The sequence below is a fragment of the Lampetra fluviatilis genome, chromosome 49, assembly GCF_964198595.1.
Source record: "Lampetra fluviatilis chromosome 49, kcLamFluv1.1, whole genome shotgun sequence".
In the NCBI taxonomy this organism is placed as follows: Eukaryota; Metazoa; Chordata; class Hyperoartia; order Petromyzontiformes; family Petromyzontidae; genus Lampetra; species Lampetra fluviatilis.
In genome coordinates this window covers 87,618-107,521 of record NC_136323.1, presented here as the reverse complement: position 1 = coordinate 107,521, position 19,904 = coordinate 87,618, and the positions used below count along the sequence as shown (strand labels likewise).

The 19,904-nt window shown below is 44.6% G+C and overlaps 1 protein-coding gene across 1 annotated transcript in view; it reads left to right on the top strand.

Annotated features, from left to right (window-relative positions):
• The window catches only part of LOC144948340 (zona pellucida sperm-binding protein 3-like), a 35,617-nt gene extending 17,908 nt beyond the window's left edge, over positions 1-17,709 (top strand). Inside the window, exons 5-11 of the mRNA XM_078877768.1 lie at positions 1,326-1,429; positions 2,110-2,284; positions 3,015-3,129; positions 6,469-6,554; positions 7,758-7,852; positions 15,180-15,299; positions 17,494-17,709. Of these exons, the coding sequence (XP_078733894.1) occupies positions 1,326-1,429; positions 2,110-2,284; positions 3,015-3,129; positions 6,469-6,554; positions 7,758-7,852; positions 15,180-15,299; positions 17,494-17,645 (847 nt within the window). The 3' untranslated portion in view covers positions 17,646-17,709. The remainder of the gene's footprint in view (positions 1-1,325; positions 1,430-2,109; positions 2,285-3,014; positions 3,130-6,468; positions 6,555-7,757; positions 7,853-15,179; positions 15,300-17,493) is intronic.
• The last annotated feature ends 2,195 nt before the right edge of the window (positions 17,710-19,904 follow it).

Sequence of the window (19,904 nt, the reverse complement as noted above, 5' to 3'; positions counted from 1 at the left end):
AGTCTCTTTGCCTGCACGTTTGCTTTGGGTGAGTGGTCTGGATTTTCGGTTATTACACCAATAAGCAGGGGATGAGAGCAGAATGTATCATGAGCCAAAGGAGATTGCATTATTACTCATCCCATTTCGTACCTAATGCACGTTTTGAGGCCTGTTTCCCGTTGACTGTCGTGCCCCACTTCCCCCTTCCCAAGTTTATGTATGCCTCTTCCGTTAAGCAAGGATAATGCGTGATGGATGGCCTTCATCACGGTGCCTCATCTCCATCCTGTACAGTTCTCTGCAGATAAGCACATGAAAATATACATTTCTGCAGCTGCATACGAAGGAAATTTCACTACGGATGACAACTAAAGATTTTTTGAATGGCCTCCCGGATATGTAATTACATGAAGGGCTGTAATGGGCTTGCGTTTTGTTAAAATATATACGTTCTTGAATGGAAAATCGACATGTTCAACGTTGTAATGCATCATGGTTCTGGCATGTACCGGGTTTAGAACTCGTTTGAAGAAGGTGCTGAGAACCTCGACATGCTACATGTGCAATATGGAGACGTGCTTGGGATGCTGCCATGTTGGTGTATTGACCGGTGCAAACGTTGATCTACTGGCATGTCGTGTGCAGTGGTGTTAAGTGTGGATGCTTGTGCTTCTGGGATGTCTATGTATATTGACCTTCTTTCGCACCATACACGGCCAACGATGCTAATCGGTGTGTGGAAGAGTAGACAAAATATCCTCTGGAGGGGCTCTGAAGCTTCCTCGTGGAAACCATTCCACTAGCAGTGGCTAGGCAGGCATTTGTACGACTGCATTGTTATCCTTTACAAGCTACCTAACGTTCTAGTGCATATATTATACACGTTGATGTGTAGTGAGTGCTATACACTATGTACTACATTACGTATACTGCATCGAGTACCTAATACTATGTAACATTAATTTAGCTCGTCTAACATGTGGTTACGTTTTCTTTAGGCCAGCAAGTGTCAATGTACCATACAACATTATCTAGAGTAACATAACCAATTTTCAGATGCCCTTCTGCGGCTGTCTGGAACGCTCTTCCTTCAGATATTAGGAAGCCACTGGAGCTATGCACTTTCAAATCTAGACTGAAAATCCATTTGCTTTAGAACCGATTATGGTTTTTAGTTTGTCCTTTCCACACACCTCCGATTAGCAAAATGGGCTCTGTATGGTGCAGAAGAATTTCTACATTCATAAAAAGTGTCAATTTTTAGTGTTTTAATTATCGATATTTGAACCATCCTGTGTTAAGCCACTGACCTTTGTGCGCGAACGGTTGTCAACGTTTGGCAGGAAGCACAACGTGACGAGCGGTGACGTCGCTCCAACGTGGCTGCCCTACACCAGCGAGCGCGTGGTCCAGCAGCGGCTGCCCTTCCGCCTGCGAGCCGTGAGCGGTAAGCGAGCAAGCGTCCTTGGGCTCCAATGAAGGGGAACGCAACACTACTTCATCTTGCTTAGAGTTTTGGTGATACTGCCAACTCTCCAGACTGCTTCGCAAAGACCTCTCCTAAAACCGAGATGGTGTGTGTGTGTTAGTAAGGTAGATGGAGTAATTGTGTACTGGGTGAGGTTTAGCACCTGACCAGTGCTGGACTTGCCAGTCCAGAAGCCAGCTTATTCTGGAATACGTTTTACCTCCAAGTTGGGTGACAGCCAGTTCAGGATGAGTCTCTTAGAAAGTTTGTAGAGGTGGCAGAACAAGGAAATTGGTCGGAAACTAATTGAACATTCTGAGGAGCCCATCCATTGGGAACTGGTCACCAAAGTTCAGATTCTGTTCTTGTAAATTTGTATGACTTCGTGCCGTCATATTGCATAAGTCACTGCATGACGGCTATGTTGCATGCAGTTGTCTTTCTGGCAGATAATTGGCTCTTGCAGAGTGGACATGATGACATCCCTAGTCTACTGAAATGCCCCCAGATTTGCAATCTTACTCAAGCACCTGTAACTTCCTTAGATTTTTTTGTGGCATTTGGATCTTACGCCAATCCATGTTTACCATATTTTATGAGCTTCATCTGTATCAGAACCCTGGCATTTAATGTTTCTCTTTTGGTTGCTGGCACCACAGACGACTGGCTCAGCGATTACAGTGGCCCGTACAGGCAGGGTGATGATGTGCGTGTGGAGGCTTCCGTGGATCTTGGCCCCCACCTCGACTTCCTGCTATTCATCGACGAGTGCTTGGCCGTACCCTTTCCGAGCCCCGACGAGCCCAATGCTGAAATACTCATCCAAAACCACGGGTATAGTCTCCTACCCCTCTCTTCCATCCCTACAAGTATGGTTTATTTTCTCATGAACGTCACTCCACTGTTTAACACGTAGGCTTTCACGACCAATATCATCCATAACATAGGTTTTTTTTGGGTTGGATTGCATAAATATAAATGCGGTGTTAAACCTGACACCACCCGACACAGCCAATTAGTAAGGTTTGTCATGTAAACAAAACATGCCAATTCGTCACTAATACAGCACACCGGTGTGTTAGATTGTAAATGTTGTGGATTTGCTCTCCGAGTACGATGTTTCGCCAGTGATTTACAACCGGCATCATCAGGCAGCAGCCAGATTGTCACTCCACTAGTACAGCACAAAAAATATATTACAGGTAGGAACAACAGGTTCCACACTGCCCAACCAGGGATGATTTATCTGTTTGTCGTGCACGAATGCGCTGTCCAACCAAGTTCCTACCTGCCCACTCCGAAGGAACGCGTTTACGCGGTCACTCCACTGATTCACTCCATCACTTATTCACCTGGCAGTTGGTTGCCTCGTAACTCTTATGCCACTGCTACCATGGCCACACTTGTGTTGGTGTAGGTGGTAACTAACAACTCTTGCCCCAGCACAGTCTATAGATTGTAGCTATACAGGGGATCGTAGCTTTTGTAGAAATGTCAGCATGCTTGCTGATACCACCTGCTTCAGCAGTCGTTTGTGTGTGTGTATGTGCGCATGTGTATTTAGGTGTCTAAAAATCCAAAATGGGCTCAACCCTGGTCACTTCCAAGCAAGGCTGAGGCCGGATCGGTTGCGGTTTTCTTTCAAGGCCTTTGGATTCCAGCAAAACTCATCCAGCCAGGTTTCATTGCATCTGCTTTGTTGTTATGCACACTCCAGTTTGTCTTTTAATACACTCGAGTTACTCTGCAGTTTTCATTCTTATATATTTGGGTTAGGCCACATAATGACTTGACAATTTTTTGTTCTAAGGCCCTCCAACCCGACGCAGCCAAACAAATTAAATTCTCATAAGGTATACAAGCATTTATTGACACACCAATTGTTATTTTTAGAGCTTTGCTGGGAAGTTCAATACCAATTCCCCTCGACTGCATCAAGCACTTCTCGATTTAAAGCTTTCGTGACTGCAGGGATTCATCTTCTTGGTTCTTTCGGTAAAGTCATGTAGAAGGGAAATAATAAAATAATAAAACATAATATGGATTCTTTGCTCAGCTGCAAGTCTCCCATCACCACTCTCCCATTGACATATTTCGTTGCTACCTCTTAGTATCTTTCACGCGACGGTCAATGGTATAGTGTATAGCAGATTGTTTAATAATAAATAGTATAAAATTGTAATGTTTAATACAATGTATAAGGTAATATATAGTATCGTAATTGTATAGTGAATATACAGTCGGTGGGGTAGAATAATACATAGTGTAATATTACAATGTATAGCCGAAGGTATAGGGTGGTGTATAGTAATACAGTATATAATTTAATGTTGGGTTTGTCTATGGCAGTATATAGTACGGGGTAGACCCGTGTGATGTAGGAGAAAAAAGTTTAGCTGGAAGCGTATTATATTTTTTGCGACGTAGAATTGTAATTATTACTTACTGTTAGTAGCTCAGCTTATTGGAGAGTATATTTAGTATACTGATGATACTATGTAGTTCATACTTAAGTTTTTTACGTGGTGGTTTAGTTACTGCAGCTACATACTATTAACATTCCTTCCCTTTATTAATGCTTACCCCTATCCCCTCCCTTGGATGCTGCTAATCCTGCATAATGCACGGGCATAATGACTTTGAAACCCCCCTTCCACCTCCTACGCATTTCACAAGTAGCACTAATCCCATATCTGCATTTCCCATAAATATGCTAAATTCCTCTAGAGAAGCAAATTCTTTTTTCAAGACGCTCTTCTCCTTCCAACCCAGCTTAAATATACGCTCCAAGCCTGGGGTGTTTCATTCAGACGCTGTCTTCCCGACAGACCTGTTCTTCACCTGAGGACGGCTGCTTTCGTTGTGGCCGAAACGTCGTGAGAATTATTTTATTATGTTTTATTTTTATTATTTTATTATTTTCCTTCTACGTGACTTTACCGAAAGAACCAAGAAGATGCACCAAGCACCTTGAGGAAAATCCAGTCGGTCAAACCAAATTTAGGAATTGGAGGGTTGAGAAATGTTCAACTCGGTAAACTAAAACGGTTGTAATTGACATGTTAAATGCTTTTAAAATAGAATTTGGTTACTATGTTACCCAACCCAAAAATGATCACAAGTCGTGTAAATTCAGCTGCGAAAACCGTTGCATTATGTATGCATTCTTTTAGTTGATAATGTTACACTCGTCAATTGAAGCCACGCAGAGTTTTAATTCACTGCTGGATGAGGGCCTCCTGCACTGCAGGGTGATGGGGGTTGTTTGACCACACTCTCTTCACTACACTGGTTAGTGTGGGTTGGTAAAGGTGGGGGGCACATGTATGTTGGAGCATTGAAGTAGAGTATAACAGAATTTTGCTACATTCCCCTCTGCTGACAATATAGCTCTTGACCAGCCCAAAAAGTTTTTGTGTATGTGTGTGTATATATAATGATGATCGGCCAGCCATGCATTATCCAGCCTAATCTTTGCTTAGATTCTGACATCGAGTGCATTCAAAAGTGACTTGGGGTTTTGTCATAGAAACCACGTGGCAAATCGGTACACCGGGGTTTTGTTAATTCCCGAAAATAGTCAAACTTCTCTTCATTTGCTTAATTTTTTATTCTATTCGAGTCTCAAGTTCAAATGTCTTATTCCGTCTGGGTCGTGTGTTTTTAAACAATCTCGATACCCATATAGCCAAAACCTGGTACAGCGCTTGCTTAAACAAATGCCACCTGGATAATATAGGTCTGCCCCCATGAGGGCCTGTCTTAAAACCTTGGCAATTCTTTGAAAGGTGTTTGGCCAATTGTATGCTATGACTAAATTATTCGGAACCAACTCCCATTAGAGACTTAAAGAAAAGTGGGCTTGGGCAAATATAAAAAATATATGCCGATTTGATAATATGGAGAATGGCAGCCACAGTAGAAGAAACATGACCACCATGCACATGGAACGTTGAGATAGGCATGTGCACAAGTGAAAGTGCCTGTCGAATCAAAAGAGGGATGCTAATGAGATGGTCTTCGTCCAGCAGTGGATAAATCGCGGCTGTCGGTGTAAATGGACAGTTTGCACGATGCAGCAGGAGATGAAAATGAGGCCGTTTGTGCAACTGGCTCCATCCGTGTAGCTGCCCTTTGAATTCTACGGGAAATTGGTAGAGCCTGTTATAGAAATGTAATACCTTGTGAATGTTTCAGTCTCGTGGTTTACCCTTGACTCGGATTGTCATGTTTTTGTTTAACTGAAAATGACCTAGGTCCCGTTTTCATTGCAGTGGCAGCTGCTGCCAATTTAGGTTCTGGTATAAAATGGTTTGTCTTTACCCACAGCCTTTGAGAAACAAGCGGAAATCTAATACCAACTATGCAAGATTATTATGAACTTATTTACTATGGGGGTGTTCACAAAGTGGCATTACATTATTATTTTGCTGCTTTGAAAACTTATTTAGTAACCTCCCTTTTCTCAAAGTGGACTCCCTTGCCTGAGTGACATTTAAATGTTTCTCGGCCTTGGTTTCTGTTCATTCTCTCAGTTTCTGGGGTTTCTCTCTCAGTTTCTGGGGATTTTTCCATTTTTTGTATTCCTCACTCATTTTAATAATTTAGGGTTTAGGTGTGTGCCATGTGTCCTAAACGCAACGGTCCAAAATCCAAATCGTAAAATGTCCTTTTCCCAGGTTCTTGTGTTGTAAACGATGACATCTTCTAATTAACCCTAAGCCTACCACTCATTTCCGCTTCTATGAAATATAATTGTGGAACGAAAGTATCAAAACAAAAATAATCTCTTCACACAGGACCTCCTTGTACAAGTACTATACGGCCCTTTATCAATCCACTGGTGGATGAGTGCTTGCACATTGTTGGTTGTTCGAAGTATCCCTAGTCACTGCACAGATCTTAGACACTGGAGCATAGCAGTATTGTGCAAGAGTTTGCTGCACTGCGTGCAATGAGCTTGGGGCTGATGCTAAATAAGGGGACTGCATGTGTCGTGTGCATGGTTTATGTGCTAGGTTTATCTGCGATGCAACCTCAAGGTGGCGGAACAAACAACATCTTCCAATGCTGTTGACAAGGCGTGCACCTACTTCCCCGAGGGGTAATGCCCCTCACATTGCGCTCAAAGCATTCAGTTGGGGCACTGGCGGCAATGTTAACTACCTCGCCTGGTGTACAGGAGGTCGTGAGTTCGATCCTGACCCGAACACCTGTCTATTTGGAGTTTGCATGTTCTCCCTATGGTCGTGTAGATTTTTCTCCCCGGGTCTTCCGGTTTTTCGATTCCACATTAGAAGCCACATGCTTTTAGAGTATTTGGCAGCTATAAAATGTCGACATGAGAAATCACTTCCGCAGTCTGGTGGGGTTGCTGATCGGGTGAAAATACACATGGACATACAAGAGCACTTGTGTGAAGGATAGCAGGGGGCATTTAAAGACGCTGAGGTACATCACGGAAGCACGTGTATGTATGTACATCACAACTATCACTTGGTCTGTACCAGGGGTGGGCAGCCTTCCAACTGAATTTAGGCCATAACCTCCATTTGATTCTTGGCCACAAGGCCTTGAACTTCAAAACATCCTGCATAAGACGTTTCTCCACTAACCTTTTCCATATGGGTAGAATGTGTCCTGTTTACAAGTGTCCTTTATTGAGCTTGCAGATGACGTGAACCCATTGAGACTCTTGAAACGATGCTGCCTCTTACAAGCTGAGAACAATTTTAATAACAATTTTTGAATACATTTAAAGTAACAAATGTGGACTAAATTTGACAAGTCAATAGAATGTAACGAAGGCTAATTAATAAGGTAAATTGTAATTAAAATAATAAATATATTAAATGTTGAAAATATGGCTTTTGGAAATGAAAGTTATTGTAAGCCTCGCCTTCAATGCTGCAGGCAACCTGGCGGTGTGTCCTGTCTTGTAGAGTAATCTCTTGTCGAGTCATCTGTGTCACGCGTGTGTGGAGGTTTGATTTTCTGTCGGCTTGCCAAGAGGTTCATCGCACCTCTTGGCGCAATGAACCCAGTCGGCCAAATGATTCCTACTTACGGCCAACACTCGTGGTAATTATTTGAACCGGTCATAGGCCTCCCCTAGGTCTACTCCGCCTCAAATGAGTACCTGGTATGTGTGAAAATCGCCACTAGAGAGACAAAGGCGACCCAGGCATGGTGCTTGCCACCCAACCGCTAGTGTGCTGTGCCACCCTTTATAAGTGCTCACTAACGATACTTGGCTCAAACAGCTGTTTAGGATATACATGACATTTGGCTCTTGTGTGACTTGCAGATGGATGTCCCCAGATGGCAATAACCATGTATGCTCATGCTGCAGCAACCTCTGCTCCTCGTCTGCCCCTGCCAAGGCTGCACCTCTTCCACTTGGTAATGATTTCCCCAAAGTCATTGTCATCTCAAGTCTCAGGTGGTTGGGCAGCTCATGGAGGTTGTGGTTTGCACTAAACAAAATGTATGAACTTCTTTCACACCGTATGTAACCAACCACGTTAATCGGGGGGTTCTGCTGGTTGGTGCTCGGACGAAAACATTTCCGAGAGGATCGGGTTTGGCAGTCTCAGACTCCAAGATACAGTGTTCTACTCGTCTAAAGAACCTCGGTACCATACTCGACCAGAATGTCCTTTGGTCACTATATGCAAAATACAGGCAGGTCCTGAAATTTTAATATTGGTGCTCTACAACACATTCCACCACCTTGAGTCGTGATTAGGCCACGGCAAGGTAAGGTAAAAACAACGAGCCTACCTTTACCCTACCTTTTACCTTGCCACAATACAATCACTCTACCCTACCTTTTACCCTTTAGCAGGTAAGGTAAAAGGTAAAAAGCAACGAGCTTACTTTTACCCTTACCCCATACAAATTACCCAATTACAGGGTAATTACTAGGGAACTACTACACATGAACAAGGTTTATAACGGTAAATGCTAGGTAGAGCACTGTATTCATATAGAATACTCTCTATTCCAATTTTACACGCTTGTTGTCGTTTTTGTTGTCGTTATTGTTGTTGTATCCTCAAATCTTAACTCAATTTTTACCCACTTCCTAATGTGGTATCGACTGCAAACTTGGTATACTTAGGTCATACTGATGACAATACTATATTATATCATTAAAAAATCTAAATATTTTTAAACAATCTTTTTTTATATGCTATGTTTCAGCTTGGGTCTAATGTTCCACGGTCAACTGACATTGGCTGTAAATCACTACGGCCCCTTACGTTATGGCAAGCTTCCAGGCCACTTCCTGGAGTCGTGGAGTTCTGTCATTACTCGTACATTTCATAAAAGCGTGTTTTTAATAAAGTTTGTTTTATTATTACTTATTAAATGTAGGCCACTGACTGCGCCACGGAGCTTTTAGCGGTTAACAAGGTACCGTATTTACCGGGTAATACTTCGCTATCTTTACCCTACCGGGGAATTCTTCCGAGCTATCTTTACCCTACCCTTTACCTTACCCCTTGTCATGTCGACATCTTTACCCTTTACCTTTACCCTTTTATCCGGTAAAAAGGGTAAATTACCTTGCCGAGGCCTAGTCGTGATGTAGCCAACACGGTGGAATGTAATATAGTATCAACAAGGCTCGATTATTGAAACTCCCTACTCTACGGGACGTTTGGCGAAAACATACACACGCTACAGCATGTACAAAAATTATTTGGCACGTGTTGTGATGGATACTGCAAGATCCGACCATATCCATCCAGTGCTCGCCAATCTGCATTGGCTTCGGCTGCCGAACGAATACGTAATATAAAGTTGCACTTTTCACAAACGAACCACGATACCTTGCTAATCTCTTCAATGAGCATACACCATTATGCAAACTCCGGTCATCCTCGCAGTGGCTTTTGGCTAGCCATCGAACAAAGATGGTCACTACATCCTGCACTTTCAGTTACCCTTCGGTAGTCGTCTGGAATGTTCTTCAGATTTATTAGGAAGCCAGGAGCTATGCACTATTAAATATTAGATTGAAAACGAATATATTTCGAACTTGCTAATTTATTTATTTTGTTGTCCTTCCCCTGCACCTCCAATTACTGGAACTGATAATCCCCAAGGTGAGTAGCTGAATAACACGAGTGTTTGGCATCGGGCAAGGTTGGGAAAATAATAATAGCAAGGAAGGAAATAGAGATGCACTCCAAAACTAACATCCCTATGATTCAATCTGGCCATGTGTGCCAGCACCGACCCAGTAACTCTTAAGACCCTAGGTTCGAATCTGTGTTCAACCGCCTGTTATTAAACCAGGTTATACCTAGCCCGTTTTCTATCAGACACTCTGCTTCCCTTCATAGGCAAGACCTCTTCGGCAGTACTCAACTCAACCCAATTAGTCTCTATGGTTAAGGACATGGTACTATCTCCTGATGACATCCTCGTCAGTTTTGATGTAGTATCTTTGTTTACCAAAGTCCCAGTACCGGACACCTTACCAATAATTGAGGACTTAGTCCACCATTGATTGAATTCTGATGTACCTGCGCTGGTTAGGCATTGCCTCACCAACACCTATTTTACCTGGAATGGCACCTTCTACAAACAGAATGAGGGTACCCCTATGGGCTCCCCCTTGTTCATGTTAGATCTTGGAAGCTAAGTTGGTTTGAGCCTGGATGGGCGACTACCGTGCACACCTGGTGTTGTTGGCGGCTGCGTAACTACAGTGTCAGCAGCAGTGGCGGGCAGTGCAGCAAAGTCTATTGTATTGCACATCTATGCACCCTGCCGAAAGTCAATGTGGTGAAAAACTCAACACATTCATCAATACTGTGGCCTTAAAAAGAAAAGTTTAATAGATGTTTAGGGCAGTGGCCCTTCGTAGCGCTTGAAATGATGCTATGAAGAAGGGCCATTGCCTGAATTGTCGCCAATTTCAAATATATACAGGGTGTTCGAAAATTAATATCCCAAATAACGTTGAAGAGTTTTGTTATTCGAGATGTGGACATTTTATATGACTAGATGTAGTAAACTTATACATCCATAATACAGGTTTTTTTTGGGTTAGATTGCGTAAATATGTAAATGTGTCATTAAACCCACCACCACCCGACACAGCCAGTTAGTAAGGTTTGCCACGTGAATGGAATATGCCAATTCGTGACTCATGTCGTGGCTGACTCGGACACGAAGAGTAGGAAGCACTCTATTTATTAAACACCGAGCACACTTTGTAATCTATATACAATACACACCTTACACTGTCTTTTGCTTATACGCAACTTTACTCTAGTTGCTAGCCTACACACAATGCTAGCCTTCTGACACTGACGGCGCTGATCTAAGACGGCCAACTACGTCTAGCAGCGCAATTATCAAGTGGAGATGACGGCGACGAAGGTGACGAAGGCTCGAGACTACAGCGACGATCTTGAACAGCACAATGACAATGGGGATCCCATTCCAAACAACAGCCCCAAGCTCCTGCTTGGGACCCCCTTTTTATCCTGTTAGCGTCACCTTGCTCTGCCCTGGCCATGCCTCCCCCTTCTGGAACCTACTAGCGGCCTCTTGACATGTCCCTTCTGTAATCTTTACCCTAGATCCCTCCTCGGGTCTATCACGTGGCCTGCTGTCAGTCAGTTGGCTGCTACAAGCTGCAGATCCCCTTCCCTGCCAGCAGCCAGCGCTATGCTACTTGGTGACCAGTTCTATGTCACTACACTCGTACACCACACTGGTGTGTTGAAGAGCAAATCTACAACATTTAAAATTTGATTTTTTCCAGTAATTACAACTGGCATCATCAGGCGGCAGTCAGATTTGTGTATTAAAATAGCAGTACTTGTTGTTGTCCTTCAGAAGGTACAAGAACAATGGGCTTGCATAATGCATGTTGATTACCATATAAATGTAGCGTCGTCAGGCATTGTATATAGCATTGTTATGCACACTTACCTGTAGTAGCAGACACGTCCATAGGGGGTGGTAACCTGGGATGGGCAGGATGAGCTGGGCTGTTGGGACACTAGGCTCTCCCAGCCCCAAGAGAGGGGTTGGGGGATATTCCAGAGCCCGCTAGAGTTCCAGAAGGAGGGCGTGGCCAGGGTTGAAGAGACCCGGCCACGGGTATAAAAGCCGGACCTCTGGACGAGTCCGGCAGTCTTCGTGAAGCTGAAGTAAGAAGACCAGCTTGGCTAGGACCCTGGGAACCCCCAGTCCCGACGTCCTTTTAAGGGCCGGGACCGAGTGGGCCAGTGGTCGAGACCCGAGGACCTTGGCTGGGTTGGGTCAGGTAGTCTCCCCTTAGGTCCCCTTAGTCGGAGGGATTGTGAGTGTGGCCCCAGTGATAGGACACGCTAGCCCGGAGGCCATAACTCCCTAAGTATCAGGTAGAGGGGCCGTTACCCCTCTGTTAGGAAACGTGTTGCCTCAAGTACTCCGTCTCTGGTCTCCTGGAACCCACAAATAACCCAACCTGCAATGGATACCCATTGTCCTTTATATGTTTGTAGACGGCCGGATTTAGACTTGCCGCGGATGGCAAACAAACACAATGGGCGTGGCTACATCGGGACGCGAAGACGGTGTTTACTGCGACGTCCGCGTTGTTATCCTGGGGGGCTATTGCGGAGCTGGGATCCCCCACAGCCCCACCCCTCAAGGGGGGATGGCTATTTAAGGCGGCGAGTCAGACGGCTCGGGGTCGAGTGTTAAGCTGTAACCAGTGAAGAAAGAAGACTCGCTAGACAGGCCCTGGAACTCCCTGGGATCGCTGCCCTTTTCAGGGCCGACCAGGCAAGCGTGGCCCTAAGAGCCCAGAACCGACGCTCTTCTGAGAGCCGGACTGGGTATTCCGGGTGCCGTAACCTAGCTATCAGCTAGCTGTGAGTCAGGCTGTTGTGTTCCGTAGCGTAGACGGGTGAGGGGCCGATACCCCTTCAAGTACTGTAAGTTGCCTGTTACTCGCTGGTGTTAATAAACAAGCATGTGCCTCCAACTACGTTGTCAAGTCTCCGGGAACCTTACTACATCTGCATTAATTAACTTTCCCCCCTGCCTCCCCCACACATCGCTCAAGAAGTGCTCAAGTGGTATCACATCTACCCCTTTATTTGAGGAATGAAACGGGAGGATTTCTCCACCTGGCTGTTGCTGGATGAAGCTAGTTGTAATTACTGGCTAAACGTCATACTCAGATTTTAAATCTTGTGGCTTTGTTCTCCAAAACATCAGTGTGTGTGCTGTACTAGTGGAGTAACAGCACTGGATGGCACCATGCTGTAAGTGCCGTGCCGGCCCTACAGGACACGGTGTGTGGGTGCCGACCAAAGGGGAAGGTCGTGCGAGGCCACGGCACTCTGGTTGACCCGGGAGGACACGTGACTGGTTAAGATGACAGGGTCCCCCAAGAGGAGGCTAGGGGGGGGGGGGTCACGTGATTGGGACCCAGATCCTTCTCGATGGTTTTGCAAGGTGGATGTGGCCAAGGGCAGAGCCATGCCGCGGAGAGAATATAAGCCTAGTCCCGAGAGGGACCGGGGTTGTTAATCCTGGGAAAAGAACCCTTCGTCTACGATCTCCGTTCTACGAGTCTTCCAGCACGTGGACCTGGACAAATGCTGTTGGTCCTGGGTCCGTAGTAACAGTTATGTGGTAACTAGTGTAGTTAGCCGGGTGGTCACCACCCGAGGTTGTTATTCTGTTAAGGGGAAGTTACCCCGTGTGTTGGAACCAAATAAATGTGCTGCCTCCAAAGTCTACATCTGCGACTGTTCAACCCACTACACTAGTAAGAAATTGGCATCTTCTGTTTACATGACAAACCTTACTAATTGGCTGTGGCGATTTTAATGACATTTATGCGATCTAACCCAAAAAATCTATGGAGGATATTGATCACGAAAGCCTACGTGTTAAACTGACTTGTACGTTTTTAGTTGGTGTAATTTTTCCATGATATTCGACAGTTATTAATAAACTTGTACATGCCGTCCATTCACTATCAACATATTTTAGCATTCAAACACCGCTATAGGGATGGATAACATGGCATCAACAATACGATGTTGAAGTGCTTCAAGTCCCTTGTTTGCTAGTGTAGACTTTACTATTTAACAAACGTCAGATTAAAATCGAATGGTGTCAAGTCGGGTGAACGGGGGCGGACTTGTCGTATCAGATAATGGGGGTTCTCTTGAAACAGAAGGTACCAATAAATATTCACAACAAACTACAACTTCAAGTCGAATGCATATTCATATAAGATTTGAAAGTATCTCGAATGACAATCTAACTCTTCAACTTTCTTTTTGGTATATTCATTTTCAGACGCCCTTTATATTTCTTTGAAGGCCACAGTGTAAATGACAACTGAGGAGTAGTTCTCTGCTTGTGCACCACTGTCAAAGCAGCAGCATTGGCAAATAAGTCTCATTTGGTCGGAGGGAAAGTTTTTGTACTTTTGACTTCATTAACAGACGACCTCGTGGCTGTTGGCTAAGGGCCCTTTACCACACCCACCCAGCTTTCATATCTGTGTTTATTAACTTTCTAGGTTACATCTGTTATCATTTTGTCTCTCCCTTGTTGCGGTTCAAAATACAGCACGTGTAAGTCTCTGCATTACAACAAATGCCTCATTCCTCTGTTGGTGTTAATATGGACTGAGTCATGGCCTTAATTCCGCGTGGAGGTTGCCTGTTCTCCAGGCGCGGCGAACGACCCTTGGCGATTGCCTGCCGTTGACACGAGCTCGCGAGAGGCTCGTGCACGTCGCGCACGAGATCGATTGAGACTCGACGTGTTCCATCGTCGGTCGCGGCGCGCCGAAATAGCGCTCGGGTGATTGGTTTTATTTTCAATTTGTGGAAAAGGCGACGGTTCCCGCTGCTTGTGGGGCCGTGAGCTTCCTAATGGCAAGAGATTATTTGGTTTCCACTTTCATCCCACATGGTAAACACTCGTTAATGAAAATTATTAAACATCCAAAATTTAGCCCTTTCCTGGATGAAGCTGCACTTGGTGAGACTTTCCTGACCAACTTTGCAAAGCAAGGTTTAAAGAATGAATGCCTTAGCTCTGTCTCAAACGTCTGGGGCACAATAACTCGTCATTGCAATAGTAGTTCATCATGTACGTCATCTCACTCTGGGACTCGCAGCTTTAGAACCGCATAATCGCTAACGTATGTAGGTTAACCTTCTTTTGGACTGCAAATTAAATCTTTAACTAAATGCTTTCCTGCATTCAAATGCAATTTAGGGAGTGGCAGGATCCATGCACACCCATGGTTTGTCTTCCTTGTGTTTTTAAATCCTTTATATTAAGTTTGCTTGCTTGCGCGCTTACGACCATGCAAATCTTTCGGTCGTTTTACTATTTAAATCCTTTATATTAAGTTCGCTTGCTTGCGCGCTTACGACCGTGCAAATCTTTCGGTCGTTTTTTAACCCTCTTTCCGTGATCCAATCGAGCTGACATTTTCCACACAGACTCGTTGTGCGTGACAATTAAATTTTCGTGAAAAAAAAATTTGCTAAATTTTACACTTTTTAGGAAAAAATATATATATATTTAATTACCAATTGCTTAATGCTGCCAGGCAATCATTTGACCCATAGGTGGCAGCCATCTCAAGCCAGAGGACGAGAGGACTCGAGCCGCCACGCATATAAAGGATTTATAGTGAAAAACTTTGTTAATACGGGTTAATTTTTTGTGTATGCAGGCATTGTGGTGAGCGGCTACGTGGGCCTGGGCCCCCTGACCGTGAGCGGGGACCAAACGGATCATCCCGCTGTCGACAAGCGCGACCTGCTCCGCTTCGGGAGGGCCCACGACCATGTCGGTGCAGTCCGCACCTCCGTCACCCGCGTGGGGGATATGCAATATTTTTTAATTAAAGCACTTTTAGCAATTGCCTCTATTTGCAGCTTTACACACCATGACGGTGCACCTCTGTCAGCCATGCTTTCGGAAAACATATTTTGGATCTTGGGCTTTTTATAGCCTTGGCCCTCTGGTTTGAAACGCTTTCTGTCTGTAGAACTGCACCCGACCGCTGACATTCTCCCATTTAGCAAGAAACTAAAAACCTTATTTCCTATAATATGTTATGGAAACTGGAGATGTGTTTTTCGTTGTGTACATTTTACTGTGCATATGTTGACCTTTATTTCGCACCGTATGTAGCCAACCATGCTATTTGGAGATGCGGGAAATCTGAGGTACTGTACGGTGCTTTGAAGCCCTTTTTGAGGTCTGATGTGCCTTAAAAAATCCTAAATAATAGTAATACGTTACCGATTATCAATTATTTTTTAGAGGAGCCCGAGTAATCGGCTCCAAGAACGTAGTCAATTCATCAACTGAATTGCTTGATCTGTCCCGCTCCAAGTACGTCATCGATAGTGTTCCAAAGTGAAAACGGACTGTGGCCTCATTAAATTAAATCTGCATATCTTACTGCAGATCTGCCCACGACGGTAGCAAGTAAAAATTAAAAAAGTCTGGAGTAACGTTGCAGAAACCCTGACCAGCCAATCGGGTCTCAATTGGGATTACACCTGCAACTAATCACACCACTGTCGGTCTCATGCCTGCTTGCAGGCCAGGTGCAGAATTATTGTTCTGCACAGGGACAGCTGCCACTGGGGGTGCCCTTTAAAACGTGTGAGACGTTATGAAAGCTGTATCTCGTGTAAAGTGCTCTGACAAGCTCTGGCGTTTCGTGCGCCCAATTAAAAGAACGTTTCATTCTTGACACCAGAGTGGCGACCCACTGAACTCTTGGCTTCAGTTGATGTGCAGTGGACTGTTGAACTCATTTCCACAGGCCCTTTTGGATTGCACCCGTTGGGTTGCACTCCCTCGTCGAGGAGGCCGCTCTCCTCCTATCTTTCAGTTACATGCTGATTTCTCACATTAACATCACTAGCCCCGGCCACTTCTCTTTGGATCCTTGGGCTACACTCATTTCAAACCTTTTAAAACAGTCTGCCTCAGCAGCAGACCATGCTTTCCCACCTGATGACGGACGCTTGTGTTGTGCCCAAAACGTCGTGATTTATTTTATACCTACGTGCCTTTACCGAAAGAACCAAAGAGTAAAGATTCGTTCATGAAGCCATCCATATATACAGACACAATTTCAACTGAGAGGAAGGTTATAAAACTCGGCAATCATTGCAAAGCTGTCATCAACCACTTGGGTCATGACTTGACTTGTGTTTTCTTGTCAATCAACCTCCACCGTCAGCAGTGTGGTGTGTGGAGCGGTGTGCAGTGATTTCGTGGGGGCCCTTTTGCTGCATTGGCATTGCTGCCTGGCCCATGCTGGTGGTGCTGCAGATACACTTGGGCTACGCCCATCTCCAAACCTTTATAAACGGTTTGCCTTTAGAGGCTAACCCCTTTTCCTGATGATGACTGCTTGTGTTGCGATCGAAACGTCGTGACATTTTTATTTACTTGATTTTTATCGTCTGTGATTTTACCGAAAGAACCAAAGAATATGAATTCCTGCAGTCACAAGTTTTAAGTCAAAATCAAAACTGGTATATCAAGTGTTTCTTTTGGAGACGTTGCCCCTTTACCAAATTGATCAGAACGCTGTTCAAAACTTGGCAATGGAAACTGCGCCTAATGGTTTCGCTGCGTGTCACGTTGTTAATGCCAACCGAATACCTTAGGAGAAGTGCAATGTTGGATATTGCCCCATAATCGTTGCACCTGCACGATATTTCCTCATTTGATTGGGCTCATTTGGTTGGCTATGATGAGAATTAATTACAGCTGCCAATTCACTGCTGGATGGAGGCCTCCCTGCCCTGTTTGGTCATGGGAGCTGTTTGATCGCCTCCTTCCACATTGGTCGCTGTGAGTGAAGGGTTGGCACTGGACTGGTTTCTGTCTCGATCGCTCACACAGGTGTTCACCGTGACTACCAATTCAACCTCGGCTTTTTTACAACTCGGCCATGAATCTGGTGGTGCTGTGGCATTCAGAAGACTGCGAGATTTTTGTTTTTTGTTGCCATTCAGACTCGAGCGGTGCGGCGGAGGAGACGGCGGTGACAACGGCGGCAGTGGTGTTGCCTCTCGCCGTGACGGTGCTCGTGGCTGGCACTCTGGCATGGAGGAGGAGGAAACTCCCACTACCCCGTGCCCTGATCCCAGCGTGTTGGCGAATCTAGCACGGACCGCTAGCACTTACTCCCCACTCGTCCAGAGGCATTCACCAGCAGGGAAAACACCCCCACCGCCCTCCCTGTCATGGTTTGGCCGGTGCGCGTGTGCCCTCAGTGTCGAGTTTGGGATTTTTTTTTTTGGTATTTGCGGATTTGTTTTGTGGTGTTACAAAACACGATTATCCACCTGTCTTTGTGGTATTTGCCTTGAAAAGAAATAAACAAACGCACAAATGGGTCTCATTGCTCTCGCGTTGTCGTTGCTGCAGTGCACGATGTAGTAGTTACCCGTCGGATGCTTGTTACAATTTATTGGCCTACATTTTTTAAAATCTAAAATAACTTGACCACGTTTTCCCGTCAGTAGACATACTTTGCAAACCAGGGAAAAATGTGCATCTGATAGTTTCAGAGGTTTTAAAGAGATTGGAATGTCCCTGTGGACAATGCAAATGTGGAATGCGTGTCTTTTAAAAATAGCAACGCGATCTTTGTGCATCCACGTGCCAAAATTACGTAATGTGGTTAATTTCCATTCCAAAAAAATCATCTAATTATAGCCCTTGATCAATCCAAGGCCCGCCTCTTCGTTTTAGGTATTGTTTGAATATGCCTCACAATGCTGGGCAGTGTGGGTTGAAGTGGGGGAGAAAGCTAGAACTGGTTAATATGAAAAGCTGTTTATTTGACTGGGAATCGAACTCTGGTCACCAGGCCCATAGTGGTCCACTTATCACCTGCACCACCACTAATACCGTATTTGTTAATTATGACCGTGGTAAATTATGTTTCACACGAGAGTAATTGGATTATAGTCCTTGCGTTTTACAATGAATATCATTCTGCTGCAGTGCAGATGAGTTGCCAAACGTGTATTGTACATTGAAAGCATCTATAGACATTCCACAATGGACTTGAGGCCAAATGTGAGACTGCCGACACTTTCCAACTTGTTATTGTGGTTAGCCTAAATATAGTAGCAATGAGGCATATATATGGATACTGATTAGGAGTTGGTTGGATTAGTTGGAATTATTTAAGCTTGCTTTATCGATCGACTGGATATGTCTTGTCTTAATCTTCCTTCCGTTACTGCCTTAAAGCCTCGCCTCTTCTCTCTTGCCCATTCTCACCCTATTTTCTCCCTTTGCCCCTCTTCATTTCCATATCCCTCCTACCCTTTCGTCATCCCCAAGTACCCCTCAATCGCTGTCACTCATTTCTCAATCCTTGTACCGCCCCTGCCAACTGCATCATTTAATTCCGTCATCTAAGCTTTGTCAAGCGCCTTGAATGAAGGCGCACTATAAATTGGATTCGATTGACCAGTCTGAACATGCATTGTATCCATTAGCGGAGGAACAAAGCATGTATTGCAGTAAAATCTGCTCTAAAACATTCAATACACGCATGGGATTGTGTGTGTAATCAATAATGTTCGCTTGGCATACCCCTGATGTGGGAGACCAGTATCCCAGATTGTATTTGCAATTTCACACTAGTTTACGGTAGGTAAGAATTGCAGCTAATTCTGGCTAAAGGAAGAATAGCAGTGTGGCTAAGAATATTTTAGTTGTGCTATGTATTCACACTTTTGCTTCAGATTCTGATTCTATGGAATCATGTAACCCCCCCCTCTCCAGCCACTAGAGTCTGCTACATTCACCAAAATGTTAAATACATTATGGGCTTGAATCAAAAGTATGCTGGGGGGAAGAATGCATTCTGAAAGTACTCGTGGCTTAATCATAGCAATCAAAATAATGAAGACTCTGAACTACTATTGCTTTACATTGTTTGAACAAGTACTAAGCACTGGCCCAAAGACCCAACACGTCAATTAGCCAGAAACAAACGGAACTTCTTGGAGTTGAGGCATTTATAGAATTGAGCCTGGGTGGAAATTCCACGGTCGAGCAGTGCGAGGAAAGAAAGCAGAAGGTTAAGTGTTTTGCGTGGGGCGAAATAATACTCGTCGCATGTCACGTCTCTTTGAACAAAGACAACGAAGCGTTCCACTCTCATTCAAATTTCTTCCTGCCCCAAAAGCAAGCATATGTGATTCTAATAATCTCATTTGTCGTGACATTTTGCTGCAGGGTCTTTGCCAGGATGTGGTGTGCAGTCTGTTCACGCCCACGCCCGTACATTGCATCATCGCGATGCAAGTGTGTAGGTCGTGTGAGGCGGATGTCAAATATTGGAATGTTTGGGGAAACTTAACTTGCATTCCACTTGCAGCCTTTTCAAAAACTGCATTGCTGG